Genomic DNA, 15,509 nt, shown 5'->3' with positions numbered 1-15,509 from the left:
AAATGCACTTTATTCCAGGATCCATTTCACCTTAGAAAAAAAGAAGAAATAAAATTGCCCTCATGCCCAAACATCACACTGATGTGCTATAGGTCTTGTGGCCTTTTGTGTATAGATCAGAGATAAAATATGATATTTTTGTAATTTGGAATGTCTCTTCTTCTGAGTTAGAGTAGTTTCTTTAAAATTTAAATGCACTTTACCCCAAGATTCATTTCACCTTAGAAAAAAGAAGAAATAAACAATTGGCCTTTTTAGGTCTTCTAATTCTTCATCTTACCAGATGCTAGCCTACATTTTCCAGTCTTTAGGAAGACTCATACAGGTAGTTATATCCATGCTGAATCTCTTCACCATCCTAGTAAAAAGTCTGGAACTATTAAGACTTTAGTACATTGTGCCCATCAGATATGTTTTTCAGATGAACTTTTACAGAAAGAATTATGACACATTAATTCCACCTTCTTATCTAATGGTTTTAAGGATTCTTTCATAAAAAAAAAAACTTTTAACAGTGATTGTATCTCTGCATTACATTCCTATCCCTTATGTGAATGACATTAGTGAACGCATAGCAAAAGTTTTAAAACCACTGAATATTTTTGTTTTAGCCCAGTCAAAAAAAAAAAAAAAATTTCCACCTTTCTCGCTTCTCCTCAGGATAAGCTTCTATCTATCAGTTATCCAGGCATATATCAAATTCTTTGCTCTTGTGGATTAGACAAACAGGAAGATCTACTTTTATTTGTGTAGAACGTTGGTTCTCAACCGGTGGTATGCATACCCCTGGGGATATGTGCTGGGCCATTCAAGGGGGTACACGAAAAATAATCAGTAATGGCAGAAAAACAAGTAAAGTAAACAAAATACAAAACAGTTAGTTATGGAACAATAAATGTTAAGTTTGAATCACTGCTAATGGAGACACTTCAAAACTAGCTCACATTAGCAAATGATGATTGAGGGCATGACTATGACCCTCCCCCAAACCACTCTTCTACCAATCATTATGCACAGTTCATGCGTCACTTTTGTCACCCATCCTCCTTTCCAGAGTAACGCATGTTACAATATGAAATGACCTTTGTGATAACGAACCTTCCACTGACTTCCATTTCCGTCATTTCTAGAACTTCTCCAAAAATATGAATACATCCATAGCCAGACTGTTTGATCAGTTCAGTTATTGACTGAGTATAAGTAAGTGTGCATAACATTAAGATGTGTGTGGGGGGGGGGAGACTGTTCCAAAGCACAATTTATAGAAATGGGTTTAAAAGGGGTACACAAGTGGAAAAAGGTTGGGGGAAACCACTGGTCTAGAAGAACATAAGTCTTGTTAAATACCATGAGTTAAACTGGACTTGTGGAGAATGCTCTATTGACACTAAACATAGTTTTTATGAACAAGACTAGTCCTTCATCAAAGTCGCTTCCTCATAGAATGTCTTGATAAAGAAACGTATGAAACCTTACTTCATTTTCAAACTTAAACAAACATCTGATGGCATATGTCTGTCCCCCTTTGTTGAGGGGGACAGACGTGTGTGTGTGTGTGTGTGTGTGTGTGTGTGTGTCAGGGGCAAATATTCCAGGTGTGTGGTGCTCATCCATGAAATATCAGTATCACCGATATTATTGTTTGCAGACTTAAAATTGAACACAATATACTAATTCATATTTATGAATTTAGGGACACAAAACATGTTGAAAAAATTATTTTACTGATTAATAATAAAATAATAACTTGATGTTTCGACCCCTGTTTTGAGGTCATCATCATCAGAAGGATACATGTGTATAAGAACCAAGCTAGCTACATGCTGTTGCACTCTATACAGGTAAATTACATCTACATGGTTAACTAATCTTTTTTCTTAGCCTGCCCCCTAGCGATAAAAAAAATGCCAATAAAAACTACAATAAACTCTGCTAAAGTCCTCACGTACTAGGATTCTTCTGGAATTATACAGTATATGGTATGTTACATGTGCAATGTACATTTGCACATGTAACATACCATACATAGGGGAAACAGGGCACCATCCCAATCAGGAAGGATAAACACAAAACGACACATAAAATACCTCAATTTTGGAAAAACCGGCCTTTCTGACCACACACTCCAAACATACCACAGAATTGATTGGAAAGGTACCATGCACCTACACCGCACCAGGTTTTGGTGCGGTGTAGGGACTTGGTACTTCGTAAAAATCTCAATACAAGAAGTCTTGGTGAAGTGTTTTTTTTTTCTCCTGAACATTCAATTGCAACCTCTACTGTACAAATCCAGAAGATAATCGTAATATAACAATATGAACTGTATAATTCCAGAAGAATCCTAGTACGTGAGGACTTGAGCAGAGTTTATTGTAGTTTTTATTGGTAATTTTTTTTTTATCACTGGAGGGCAGGCTAAGAAAAAAGATTAGTTAACCACGTAGATGTAATTTACCTGTATAGAGTGCAGCAGCATGTAGCTTGGTTCTTATACACATGGATCCTTCTGATGATGACCTCAATACAGGGGTCGAAATATCAAGTTATTATTTTATTATTAATCAGTAAAATAATTTTTTCAACACGTGTGTTTTGTGTCCCTAAATTCATAAATATGAATGCTGATCACCGTGTAACCTTAAAAGAAAGAGACAATATACTAATGCTTCATTGTCCTCTTCATGAGAGTAATAAAGCATTAGTGCTTCATGAAGAAGGCACTTTTCGACGTGTAAACATTGAGTCACATTCGCCTTAATAGCCCGGGTGTGCTTTCAAAATGCATATACCTTTGAGAGCCCTTTGAAAAGATGTAAAGAGGATGCAGTGGGTCAAATTCTTAGCTTTCTAGTATTTTTAAACCGCTGAGAAGGCATGGCTAGGTGAGCTAACATTTTGAGTTCACCCAGCACTTAGTCTGTGATTGGTTATTGTGTCAACCAATCCAACTGAATGTTGTCACTCGTGATAAGTTGGGCGCTTCCTGTATACGAAGGCTGTATTACAAACTGCTCTTATACATTTTTCTGGAACTGAAAATTTGAAAGTGGATGTTAGGAGAATAAAGCTAACGGTTTTTTTCTTTTGTATGTGCAGTATAGCATCTGTTGAGGTTGCAAAGTTTTTTAATGGTATATAGAGACAGTTTTATTCTAGTCTTCAAAAAGAAACAACAGACAGTGAAAAATATCTATTCTTGAATAAAAATGAACATTCTGTGTATTATAAGATGTTGTTGATGTACAACAAAATACCAGCATATGTGAGATTGATAAGACAGGAGAACCGCTGATACTAAAAAAAAAATTTTTTTAAATAATAATAAAAAAAACTAATAATAATAATAATTGGATGTTATGTATACTGAGTTTCAGTAAACAAAATAAAATTCTTGGAAAACGGAGCAAAATACACACAAACTAGAGAAATACGCATAACGTGCAACAAATTTTACGAGATGATTTGCTGCTTTATCAAACCATATTTATTCCTGCAATACTCTCTCTCTTTTCATAAGTTTTTTTTTTTTTTTAAATTATGCCATCATAAATCCACTTATTCATGTTTAGACTTTATAGGATCACGCTATTCGCTCTACCCAGCAACTTATAGGACACGCATATCACAAATGATAATTATTAATAATTCTTGTACCCTTAATGAAAATGTTTCTACTCACATCTTATTCTTTCTTTTCATTTCCTGTTCTTACATGTTTTATAAATGATGGTTCACATATTTTCATCTTTGAGTATTTCAAATATACCAACCAAATATAGCATTCTCCTTCATTGTTGTTTTCTAATAAATCCTAAAACAAATTGTTCCCCCCACTCTATGCAGAAGTATTCAAAGTTATCCTGCAGTTAATTGCATTGGACAGTTAAGATGAGCACTGATGTTTTATACCCTCTCAAAACTTTCATACATCGAAAAAAATGAAATCACATGGTCATGGGCATGCACCGGGGGGGGGGGAATTCGGCATTAGAGGCATTTCCAAAAGAATGGACAGAACACTACACAAATACAACATCAAAACCACCTTTAAACCCCCGACAAAATTAAGACACCTACTCAGTTCTTCCAAAGATCCTCTTCCACACCTCGCCCATCCAGGGGTATACAAAATACAATGCACATGTAACCTACCATACATAGGGGAAATAGGGTGAACCATCCCAATTAGGAAAGACAAACATAAATGACACATTAAATACCTCCATTTTGGAAAAACCGGCCTTTCTGACCATGCACTCCAAACATACCACAAAATTGATTGGAAAAATATCATGTCCCTACACTGCACCAAAACCTGGTTCGAGAGGAAATTTAAAGAAGCATGTGAAATGCTCAAACACAATCCAAATCTGAACAAAAATGATGGCCTAACCATTCCAAGAATGTGGAGGACCCATTTGCAACCTGTATAACAACCAGAACAAGCAAAAAAAAAAAAAAAAAATCCCACTACAAGAAGACAACTTGGTGAAGTGTTTTTTTTTTCTTTTTTTTTTCAAAATATTCAATAGCAACTGAAGAAAATCATAGTGTAACAGTCTGAACTGTAAAATCCAGAAGAATCTTAGTACATGAGGACTTTAGCAGAGTTTAGTGTAGTTTTTATTTATTTATTATTATTATTATTATTATTCGTTACACCTCCAAGGAGTCTGAAGACTCATCGCGGGAGGATACCTACTCTACAACTGTCTCAACCACTACACCGAACCTCTACTACCAATCATCTCCATCAACGCCATCTACCACCCACCACCACAACTAGTATTTTTTGTTTGTAAATTGCGTGTGTTCTGAAGGGCCGATTTGTCTGTTTGCGGGATGAAAAACCCGAGTTTCCGGGAGAAAAAACCCTGCTACCTTCGTATGAATTGGCTAACTCGCCTTCGATTGAAAAAGTCCACATAAAGATTCCTCCCGTGACGACGAGAATCGAACTCGGACCTATTCCAATCGAAGGGCGCAATGTACCATCGTTCTTTCAGTTGCGCTACGGGGCGCTAAAATTAAAACCTAAACTGCTCCCGGCTGGGCTTGAACCACCAACCTTTCGGTTAACAGCCGAACGTGCTAACCGATTGCGCCACGAAGGCGTTATTTATTTATTTATTTATTTATTTATTTATTTATTTATTTAATTATCACTAGAGGTCAGGCTAAGAAACAGATTAATTAGCAGCATAGATTTAATTTACCAGTATAGAGGGTAAGAGCATGTATTCTTCTGATGATGACCTCAATACAGGGGTCAAAATGTCAAGTGTTATTTTATTAATAATTAGTAAAATAATCATTTCAACATGTGTGTTTTGTGTCCCTGAATTCCTAAATATGAATGCTGATCACCGTGTAACCTTAAAAGAAAGAGAGTAATGTATTTATAGTTTACATCGACAAATAATTACATCAAATAAAAAAAAAAGCTAAAAGTCATTTATTGATGTAATTATTTAATTAATCAATAATTCTAAAAATTATTAATGTAATTATTTGTCTCCAAATTTTGCCCCTCCCACCTGGAAAATTTTCTACTGACGCATGGCCATACATATGTCAAATTGATGTGAAACTTGTATCGCTGGTTGCATAACCCACACGACAGCACACCCAACCGAAATGTGCATACGACGCCACTGATATATATATATATATATATATATTATATATTTTTTTTTTTAAGTATCTTAGGGAAATTATTGACCTTATTTAGTTTCCTTACCTGCTGCTCAGGTGGCATTTTTTGTTTAATTGCCATTCTATGATCTTTGTATTCACGATGCCTATGTTACGTAGGCAAAAAAATTATCAAAATGGAGCTTTCCTCCATTTTGATATTTCTTTTAACAAACATTAATGCCTATGGCAGGATTACATCTGCAGCCTGTTGATTGGAGAACAACAGATATGCTAACCACTTTGCCATAGGTTAGTTCAGGCTGGCAAAAATTTGCACTTGCTGCAGATTTTTGTCCCTAATGCATCGTATCTTTTTACATATGAGAGAGAGAGATAACATCATAATGGCTGTTAGTAAGGGGCAGGAGGGGAGAGGGAAGGATGTCAGGAAAATTTATGATTATTCAGAAAGTTATTGCCAGCATGGTTAGCGTATCCACTCTCCAGCCAAAAGGTTGCTGGTTTGAATCCCCGTGTGGGCATGGATGTTTATGATTGTCATGGATGTCTGTGGAAATACTAGTGGTAGGCGGTAGATGGCATTGGTGTAGTTGCGGTCAGTTGGTGGATTGTTAGTGGTGGAAACCGAGGTGTAGAGTAGGTGCCCTCCCTCTATGAGTCTTTGGATTTCCTGGAGGTGACAAATAATAATAATAAGAATAATTGCTTATGCATATATGTGCTATGGTGATATAATTGCTGAATGGCAGATGTGCTTTGCCATCTCTTGCATTATCAGTAGAAATTGAGAAACTTTTATAGCCATTAAAGTCACTAAGAAGAATGATTTGCTTTTAGTATGTGAAATGCACAGATGAAGTAAGGAAGTTTATGACAAAAAAAAATAATAATCAGAAAGTATCCTGTATCATGTAATCTGGCAGAGCAGACAAGGTGGAAAGAATCATGAAGGATGAAGTTGTGGAGGGAAGACTACATGAGTGGTGAAAATGTAGAAATTTTGGTTTCATTTATAAAGAGTCAATGTGGTATTGTAGCTTGAAAATGGAAATAAGCTTGGTGGAGGGTGCATGGCAAGTTAGGTGATGAATTTTTTTGGATGCACTTGACTGCAAGAGGAGAATATCAGCCTTCATTGTATGTAGTTTTAAACTTTTCTCTTATAGCTGGCAAAGTAGCCAGCAGCAAGATTATGCACCAGCTGACCAAGAATTTCCCTAATGCATTAGCCATTAATCACATGCACTGTCTGATGGCTATTCTGTCAACCACTTCTGCTGTACCCGTGAATAGAAAAGTATTGTTTTTGCTTTATGCTTAAAGTTGTCATTTAAAATGCTTCAGTATAGACGAATCTATCTGTTCTATTTTTGTTTTTGGTGTATATATAGAATATATGCAGTATTCTATATAACTGATTTAATTCTTAGTCCATGGAGGTATCACATAATAATATATATAACTTTAGAATGTATTATTGTGTGATAAGTGTCTACATAACATATATTTTTATAATTCTAAATTAATCAAATCATCTGTGTAAAATTGTTAATTGTGCAGTGCTACTTAAATAAATTGTTTATACTGATATCATTTGAATTGAAGCTCTGTTTAATGAATCGATTAAATAAGCTTTTGTTAAAAATTATTTCTACATTTCAAATAATTTTTTTTTATATCTCTAAGATATATCACTTATCCTCTTCCTTCTAATTCTCTCAGTTATTTTTATAACTTCAGATTTAATATTTTCACGTATGTAGATTTTCCTAAGCAATACAAGATCATATGTAATAACTTTTGGTCTAGGTGGTCTTATAGGGAAGCAGAAGACACTACAAAGGATTCATCTTTATATTCCTATAATCCATGTTTTGATTTTGAAGAGGATGGAGACTGTTCGAGTGGAGTAGCAGTGAGTTCATTTTTATTAAATACAAAGTATGTGGTGGTGTTGCAACATATATTTGCTTAGACATAAGACAGTTATTATGAAATTGCTTTTATTCCAAACTGGCCAAAGTTTTCTTGAATGGTATCACCACTGAAAATATGATTTGCATTAATGAAATAAAGAGCCAAAAAGGCTTCACTTCGGTAATTGTAAATTATTTAAATTAAGGGGATATTTAATTTTGCATTATTTCAAAGCGAATAAGAAAACTCTAAGATAGAAATCAAAGAGTTTCATGCTGAATGCAGCAAACTATAAAAGTTCGGCGAGTCCAAGCATGAACAAAACACCTGGGTGGTACAGTACCAGGCAACTCGTTGTAAAGGTGGATAAAGCTGGATCGCTATTCTTAGTATTTGCCCTAATGTAAAACTCATCCCCTAGGAGATGTATGTTGTTTTACATTAAGGGAGATAAGTCACTACCCAGACTGGCTTCAATCTTTATTGAGGTCTCATCAGTCATCAAGATCAAGCAGAGAGGTGTCGCCCAATTGCTTTCCTCAGTTGCTGTTATAAGCTCCTCAAGAGACTCCTCCTTAACAGAATTGGGTCAAAAATATCTGAAGTTTTCTCTGTCGAGCAAGCAGGCTTTGGGATTCAATGTAGTTGTACTGACCAAGCACTAAGCCTTATTACCCATATCGAAGCAGACTTTCAGAGATGTTTGTAAACTTCTGTTGTGTTTGTTGAAACTTACTACTGCTTACAACACGGTATGGAAAGAGGGATTGCTATACAAGCTGATACAAGTCATACCATGCCAATCCATCATACGACTTATTGGCAACATGCTTTCTGACAGGTTCTTTCATGTGGTACTGGGAAACAAAATGAGCAAAACTGAGAAAGCTGAACAATGGGCTCCTACAGGGCTCAGTATTAGCACCAATCTTATTCAACTTATATACATCTGATCTACAACTAGGTCAAAAAATTTGCTTTTGCTGATGATATAGCCCTTGCCACCCAACACAAGAGGATCGAAGTAACTGAAGATATTCTCACAAAGGACCTTAGAACTATTGGGGAATACTTTCATAAATGGAGACTAACACCAAACCTCAATAAGACCAAGGTTAGCTCCTTTCCCCTAAACACCAAATTAGCAAATAGGAAACTTCAGGTCCTTTAACAACACAATGCTGCAGCACCAAGATTTCCCTAAATATCCAGGTGTTACCTTGGATAGAACACTATCTTTCAAAACACATCAGGAGAATCTCTCTTTAAAGATCAGAACCTGTAATAACATCATACGAAAACTGTGTGGTTCTACATGGGGTTCTTCTGCTATTACACTGCAGTACTTCACATTGGCCCTAGTCTACTCTGCAGCAGAATATTGTTCACCAGTATGGCTAAACAGTCCTCATATCAAGAAAATCGACATGCAAATAAATGCAGCGATGAGGACAATAACAGGTTGTGTCAAATCCACTCCCCTCTACTGGCTTCCAACTTTGAGCAATATTGCACCACTGAACCAGCACAGACAAGATGCTCTAGAAAGAGTACAAAAAAAAATAAACAGCAATCCCCTGTTGCCAATACATGAAGACTTCCCATATGGAAATATGAATTGCCTCAAATCCCAACGGCCTCCACTAATACTGGCTGAACAACTAGTAAATAGCAATTTCAATGTTAATTCGAAATGGCTAGAAACTTTAAAAGAAAAATCGTCACCAGATATACTTAAACAAGTTGGGAAGGATATACTTAAACAAGTATATCCTTCCCAACCAAAAGGGATTGAGCTTCCATATCATCTATGGAAAAGCCCAAATAGGATACGCACAGGACATGGTATCTGCACAGACAGCTTACACAAGTGGAGAAGATTACCTACACCCCAATGTGACTGTGTGGCCATAAACCAAACCATCCAGCACATTGCGGAGGACTGCAGCATAAGAGCCTACCTTGGTGACCTGAGAGATTTTTTTGAGGCCGATCCTTCAGCTCTTGATTGGCTATCTGAACTTGACTTAAAATTTTTGTGACTTTTTTTATCTGATATTTGTATATGTGCATTACTTGTCTCATTTTTATTGTCTGCACAAATATATATTTATATATTCTGATGTCATGTGTCTTTATTATTATTATTATGTGACACCTCCAGGGAGTCCAAAGACTCATCGAGGGAGATTGTGCCAACAGCATTGAATGATTGAATCCCCTTCCAACCAGTAACTGTGCTCAAACTTGCTTAACTTTTTTGCGTGAGCCATTAGTAGCAGAGGCTCTACCAATCGACCAACCTTTGCTGGCTTAAGCAAAATAAAATTTTAAAGAAATCTCTTAGCCAACCCATACATTTCTAATGTGCTGTTGACTTACAACTATTCTTTGGTGCAAGTCAAACAAGGTAATTTTTTTTCCCATTTTCCTCAAGTGTCTGCTAATCTTCATAGTATTACTGATATACTATAGGTTGAACAACCTATTATGTATGAGATTATTAAAAAAAAACAAAAAAAACCTGCTGTTGCCCAAGTTCTCTCCATTGGTGGAGTGGACACAATAAAGCAGACTTGCAGACTGCCTGCTAGATGTCTGACTGTAACATATCACAATACTTTTTTGACATCTAGCTAATCTTGCTGTTGATTACTCTGTCAGAAGGAGCATAGAGAATGTCTGAATATGGTAGTATGCAGTAGCACTGTTGAGACCATACATGGACAAGACACCGAGTTTGCTCTGTATGAGTGACATGTTTACAAGTTCTTGCACCTTCCACTGCATATTCCTACTGTTTAACTCTTCCTTTTCCAGCCGTCTAAGACTACCTAATGAAATAATATTTTTGCAGATCCCAGGAAATTTTTCATAAATAAAAACTTAATCAAAAAGGTCACAAATTAACATCAACACTTTGTTACTTTCCAAGTTCTGATAACTGTTCTTACCTGTGATTGTTTCTACACCTTGATTTTCCTTTGCCAAAATAAATACCAAAACAGTGAGGTAATCTTTCATGCAGACTTCAGTGCCCACAGTACAAACTTGCTATCCCTTTTTGATTATGTTGATTAAGCTGGAAGAATGCCAAGGTATTTTTCTGTGAGCAATGACTTAACACAAATTGTCCATATATTTACCAGAATATCTCCCTCATCCTTCCCTCACCTTAACCAGCTCTCCTTTTAAAAAGAGCAGATGTCAGTTTTCTCTTTTTGGTGACTTGAACCATAATTTTGTCCAAGTTTCCTTTAATATGGAACATTCTTCAGGCTTATTTTCAGTCTTATGTCCTTTGGCATTTCAGTTGTGCCTAAACTTTATTATTATCAAGAGACTCATTGTGGGAGATCCCACTCTCACATACACTGCTCATTGTACCTCAACTTAAATGCATTGACTGTCCCTGCTCTCACCACACTCTCAGACAATGCATTTTACTCACCCACCACTCTCTATGCAAAAAATCTACTCCTCATCCCCTTGCTCACTCCATGAATGAAAAATCTCATTCATGCTAATCTGGTCATTACCCTTTACCAACTTATATGTCTTGATCATATCTCTCTTCTTTCTATCCACTAGGCTCTGTAATTTGCATTCTTACAATCTGTCCTCATATTCCACATTTCAGAGACCAGAAACCAACAGTCAATCGTCTCTCTAGACCCTCTGCAACATCTTATCATCCTTTTGAAAACCTGGCAACCAAATCTATACACTGTAATCCATATGTGTCCTGATCAAAGCCTTGTAGAATGGAATCAAAACATCCTTACTTCTACATGTCAGTGTTTTCTGCATCATTCCCATAATCAGCTGTGTCATCCTCACAATTTTAGCAAAATGTCCACGAAATTTCAAGTCTATGTTCACCACACAACTCCCAAATCCTTCACCTTCTTTACCTCCTCCGAAATATTCCCACCAATCTTATACTTTGCATCCATCTTTGCTTCCCAAATTTTAACATCTTACACTTTGTAACATTAAACTGACATCCCCACACACTCACCCATTAAGACAGTCTATTTAGGTCCTCTTGCAAAGCTACAACATCCGGTCTACTTCTCATAACTCTCCCCAGCTTCGCATCTTAACTTTGTATCACCATTTAAGCCCTTTCCAATGTCATTTACATACAAATTAAACAACAATGGGCCCAAAAACAGATCTCTTGGGCACACCACTAGTGACTTTTCTCTTCTGGGATATCACTCCCCCATACACAACCTGGTGATACATATCAGACTTGATCTCCAGTCCAATGTGATCTTTTCCAATTAAACTACTAGTTTGCCATGTGGCAATCTTTTGAAAGTCTTTACAAAGTCTAAATATACCACTGTATATGCATCCCCCCCTTGTTCAGTATACTCATCACCTTGTTATAATAAGTAAGCAGAATGCTAAAACATGAGCAGATCTTAACTATGAGCTTCTTATAGCAAACCTATGCTGTTGATTAAAGAGAATTCTGCTGCTGTCAACCCACTTCTGAATCCTTGTCCTCACTAGCTTCTCCAACACATTGACCACAACTTCAGACAAGCTGATTGGCCTATAATTCGAAGTGTTAGTCTTATATCCCCCCCCCCTCCTTTATGAAGCAGAACAGTTTTGCCATCTTTCCACTCCTTTGGAACTTGGCTAATCTGAAAAATGTAAGTTAAAGCTCTTAACTCCATAGAACATTTCCTCAAGACATGCAGTGATATATCATTGTCCCATGGCCTTGTTGACACCAAGTTTACTCAATTCCTCATATACCTCCTGCTCAGACAGCATCAATGGTTCTTCCATTCTCACTGCTCTCTCAAGTTCTGCATTTTGTTATAATCACAAGGATGGAATACTTTAATGAACTGTTCATTTAACACCTCTACTATATCTGTGTTTATCATTCTCCCATTATCGCTCACCAAATCATTCTCTCATAATCATTCTTCCTTCTACTGGCCACATATCAAAAAAACTCCCTAGGATTTCTTTAGCGTCACTTGCTAACTGCTGCTCATACCACACTTTTGTTACCCTTACTGAGTCACCTTCCTTGCTTGCTCTTTGTACTCCTCATGTAACTGATTATCTCCACTCATCATGTGCTGTCTCTGCAATGCCTTTTTCTTCCAGATTACATGCTTTACTTCTTCAATCATCTATCTTATTTAATCTCCTGACTTTAGAATACACTGTCATTGCCTCTGTCAGATAATTCCTGAGTAGAGATCAAATGGCATTGATTTCCTTCCCATAAAATTCTTCATTCCATGAGATTGCTGCAATCTGCCTCCTGTGTTTGTCACAATCACCTGCCTATAGTTTCACATATAACTTTCTCCCAAAATCAAATCCACCCAAGTGATTGTCTGACTGTCCATCTGTTGTCTCTCATTCTGGCGAAATGTCCTGCTCATCTGCTTCTGCTGTCTTAGATTGCTTTTATTACATCTTTGAGTCCAGACTTCTTCCTGATTTCTGTGTATCTTATGTAGTCTATTTTATTTATATTGCACATTGTTCTTTCTATTGCACATTGAGTTGTTATCACACTTTGTTCTTCTTTTTAAGTTATGTTCCATGTTTCACTGCCATAAGTTAATGTTGGTAGGATGTGACTATTGAAAAGTTGGGCTCTTATTTCTATATCTATGTTTTGGTTGGTAATTGTTGATTTTATTTTGTTGAAGGCCATCTAAGCAGCTCTTTTTCTCCTTGCTATTTCATTTGATATGTTGTTATTCATTTTTATGGACTGTCTGACGGAGATATAATCTTCACCTTTTTCAAAGGTCTAAGATTCTAGAGTGATTGTATAATCTTTACTATATTCATTTTTCATCCATCTGTTTTGTCCATGATGTATTGCCAATCCAAATTTTTGGCAGTTTTGGCTTATGTCATTCAGCATTGATTCTAAGAGTTTGGGGAGGTGAGATATTAATATGACATCGTCGGTGAATAATAGAATTTAACCTTTCATCATCAATGTTTATTCCACCTTTCATGTCAGTTTTTCGAATGATGCTGTCAAGAGTAGATGTGAAGAGATTAGGTGATAAAACATTGCCCTGACGTACTCCTCTACTTAAGTTAATTTTAATTGGATGATTGAAAAGAGTGATATTTGTTGTGCCTTCTTTGTAAATATCTTTTATGAGCTGGTGTCAAATGCCTTTTTAAAATCTTTAAAAAGAAATCATAGTGGCATCTGGTATTCTCTGCATCTTTCTGTTAGTTGAGCAATAGTTTGAATGTGGTCTATTGTCAAAGTCTTTTTTTGAAACCAGCCTGTTCTTTGCAGCTATTTTTGTTGATGGAGGTTTATATTCTGTTTATGATGACTCTGGTGAATATTTTATATGTATTTGATAATAGACAAATGGGTCTGTAATTACTGATGTCGTCTTTATTACTTGTCTTTGATGGTTTCCATTGTAGGTGCTTTCCTTAATTGTATATATTGAATAAATCTTTCTGCTAGAAGCTTTAAAGAGTACTTGTTTTAATTCATCAGATTTTATACCATCAATTCAAGGTGATAGCCATTTTTACTTTTTCAGGTAGGACCGATGGTATTTCTAAGTGTTCATCTAATACTGGAGCTGGACTACTTATTTAAATGAGTAAAGGTTCTCATAAAACAATTTTATTATTTTTTCCATTTTACCTCTCTGTGCCTGTTTCCTTGATTGTCTATGAAGGCTGATGGTAGTGATTGTTTCGACTTATTTGTTTTGTTTAGACATTTCTTTTTCTACTTTTATTAGGCTACTCTGGAGCCTAGCTGCTTCTGCCAGTTTTGTCATTCTATATATATGTTAAAGATAACAAGAAATTTTATACTTGGTTTTAATCCTTTTCCTAAGGAAGCAAAACAATTTTGCTAGTGAAATATATTTATGTCTGAGCTACTACTTGTATATAGAGGTTAATGACTTCATATCACCTGCCTTCGTATGTATCCCATAATGCAAAGCACGCTCCTTTTGGATGTGCATAATGGGAAGGGCCACTACCCAGACTGGTTTTGATTAGATTGAATACGATCTTGCATTGATTGGATCTGATAGTGATTGGTAGTAATTACGATGTTTTCTTCAGGATTATCAGAGTGATTGGTGTTGTAAATTAGTGATTTGATTGAAGATGAAAAGACTCATCTGATCACTGATAGTGTAGCACAAGGTAAGACTTTGACTTTTGATTTTTGATGCAATTTAATTGCTATTGCTTTGCATATTTAACCAACGCTTGGTATTGCTGGCAGTCCTCTGCGGCTTTGGGATTTTCTACAGAATTTCTGCTAGCAGGTCTCTAGACCTGCAGGATTTCTACTTGTGCTCATACGCAATTAAATCGATATGAGCATGCCTGACCTAGATGCCATCACTGATTTGCTCGATGAAGAGCCAGCTCTTCTACTCATTAATAAACTTCAAAAGAAGTTCAAGCTGAAATGGCCTACTAGCATGATCGACCTCGACATCATTATCGAGTCACTCCACAAAGGGCTAACACTCACTTTTGTTAAAAAGCTTCTCAAAAAATTTGAACGAGAATGGCCTGACTACTTAAACTTATATTCTTTACCTGAAGTTGATGATGAGGAAAATCAAGACTCTCCTAAAATGGAGGAAAAACTCAATCTAGTTGTCTCTGCCTCTAATCCTTCTGATGAAGGAGAGACCCACGCTCATAAGAAGTGAAAAACTCTCGCTGCTGAACCAACAAATGATGTTGGTATGGACGAAAACGCTCCCATTTCAGACCCCTCTGCCTCCCCCAATGAAAAGGTGCCACCGATTATCCTAAGGGAAAAGCAGATTGACAACACTAAGAACCACCATGGCAAACTTACAAATAAGTTATAGATCGGCTAAAAATGTAGATGAGGGCATAAAAATTCAGCTCGCCATGGTGGC

The 15,509-nt window shown here is 36.3% G+C and overlaps 1 protein-coding gene across 2 annotated transcripts in view; it reads left to right on the top strand.

Annotated features, from left to right (window-relative positions):
- The window catches only part of LOC150105644 (cation-dependent mannose-6-phosphate receptor-like), a 179,358-nt gene that overhangs the window by 47,188 nt on the left and 116,661 nt on the right, over nucleotides 1-15,509 (top strand). For both annotated transcript variants that reach the window (XM_090394969.1, XM_090394968.1), the window contains exon 2: nucleotides 7,471-7,576. In XM_090394969.1, the coding sequence (XP_090251095.1) occupies nucleotides 7,471-7,576 (106 nt within the window). The remainder of the gene's footprint in view (nucleotides 1-7,470; nucleotides 7,577-15,509) is intronic.

The sequence above is a fragment of the Typopeltis vanoorti genome, chromosome 6 (genome assembly GCF_054136105.1).
Source record: "Typopeltis vanoorti isolate ZY-2024b chromosome 6, IOZ_Tvanoo_1.0, whole genome shotgun sequence".
NCBI lineage: Eukaryota > Metazoa > Arthropoda > Arachnida > Uropygi > Thelyphonidae > Typopeltis > Typopeltis vanoorti.
The sequence above is the reverse complement of the archived record's forward strand: the minus strand, read 5'-3'. Positions and strand labels throughout refer to the sequence as shown.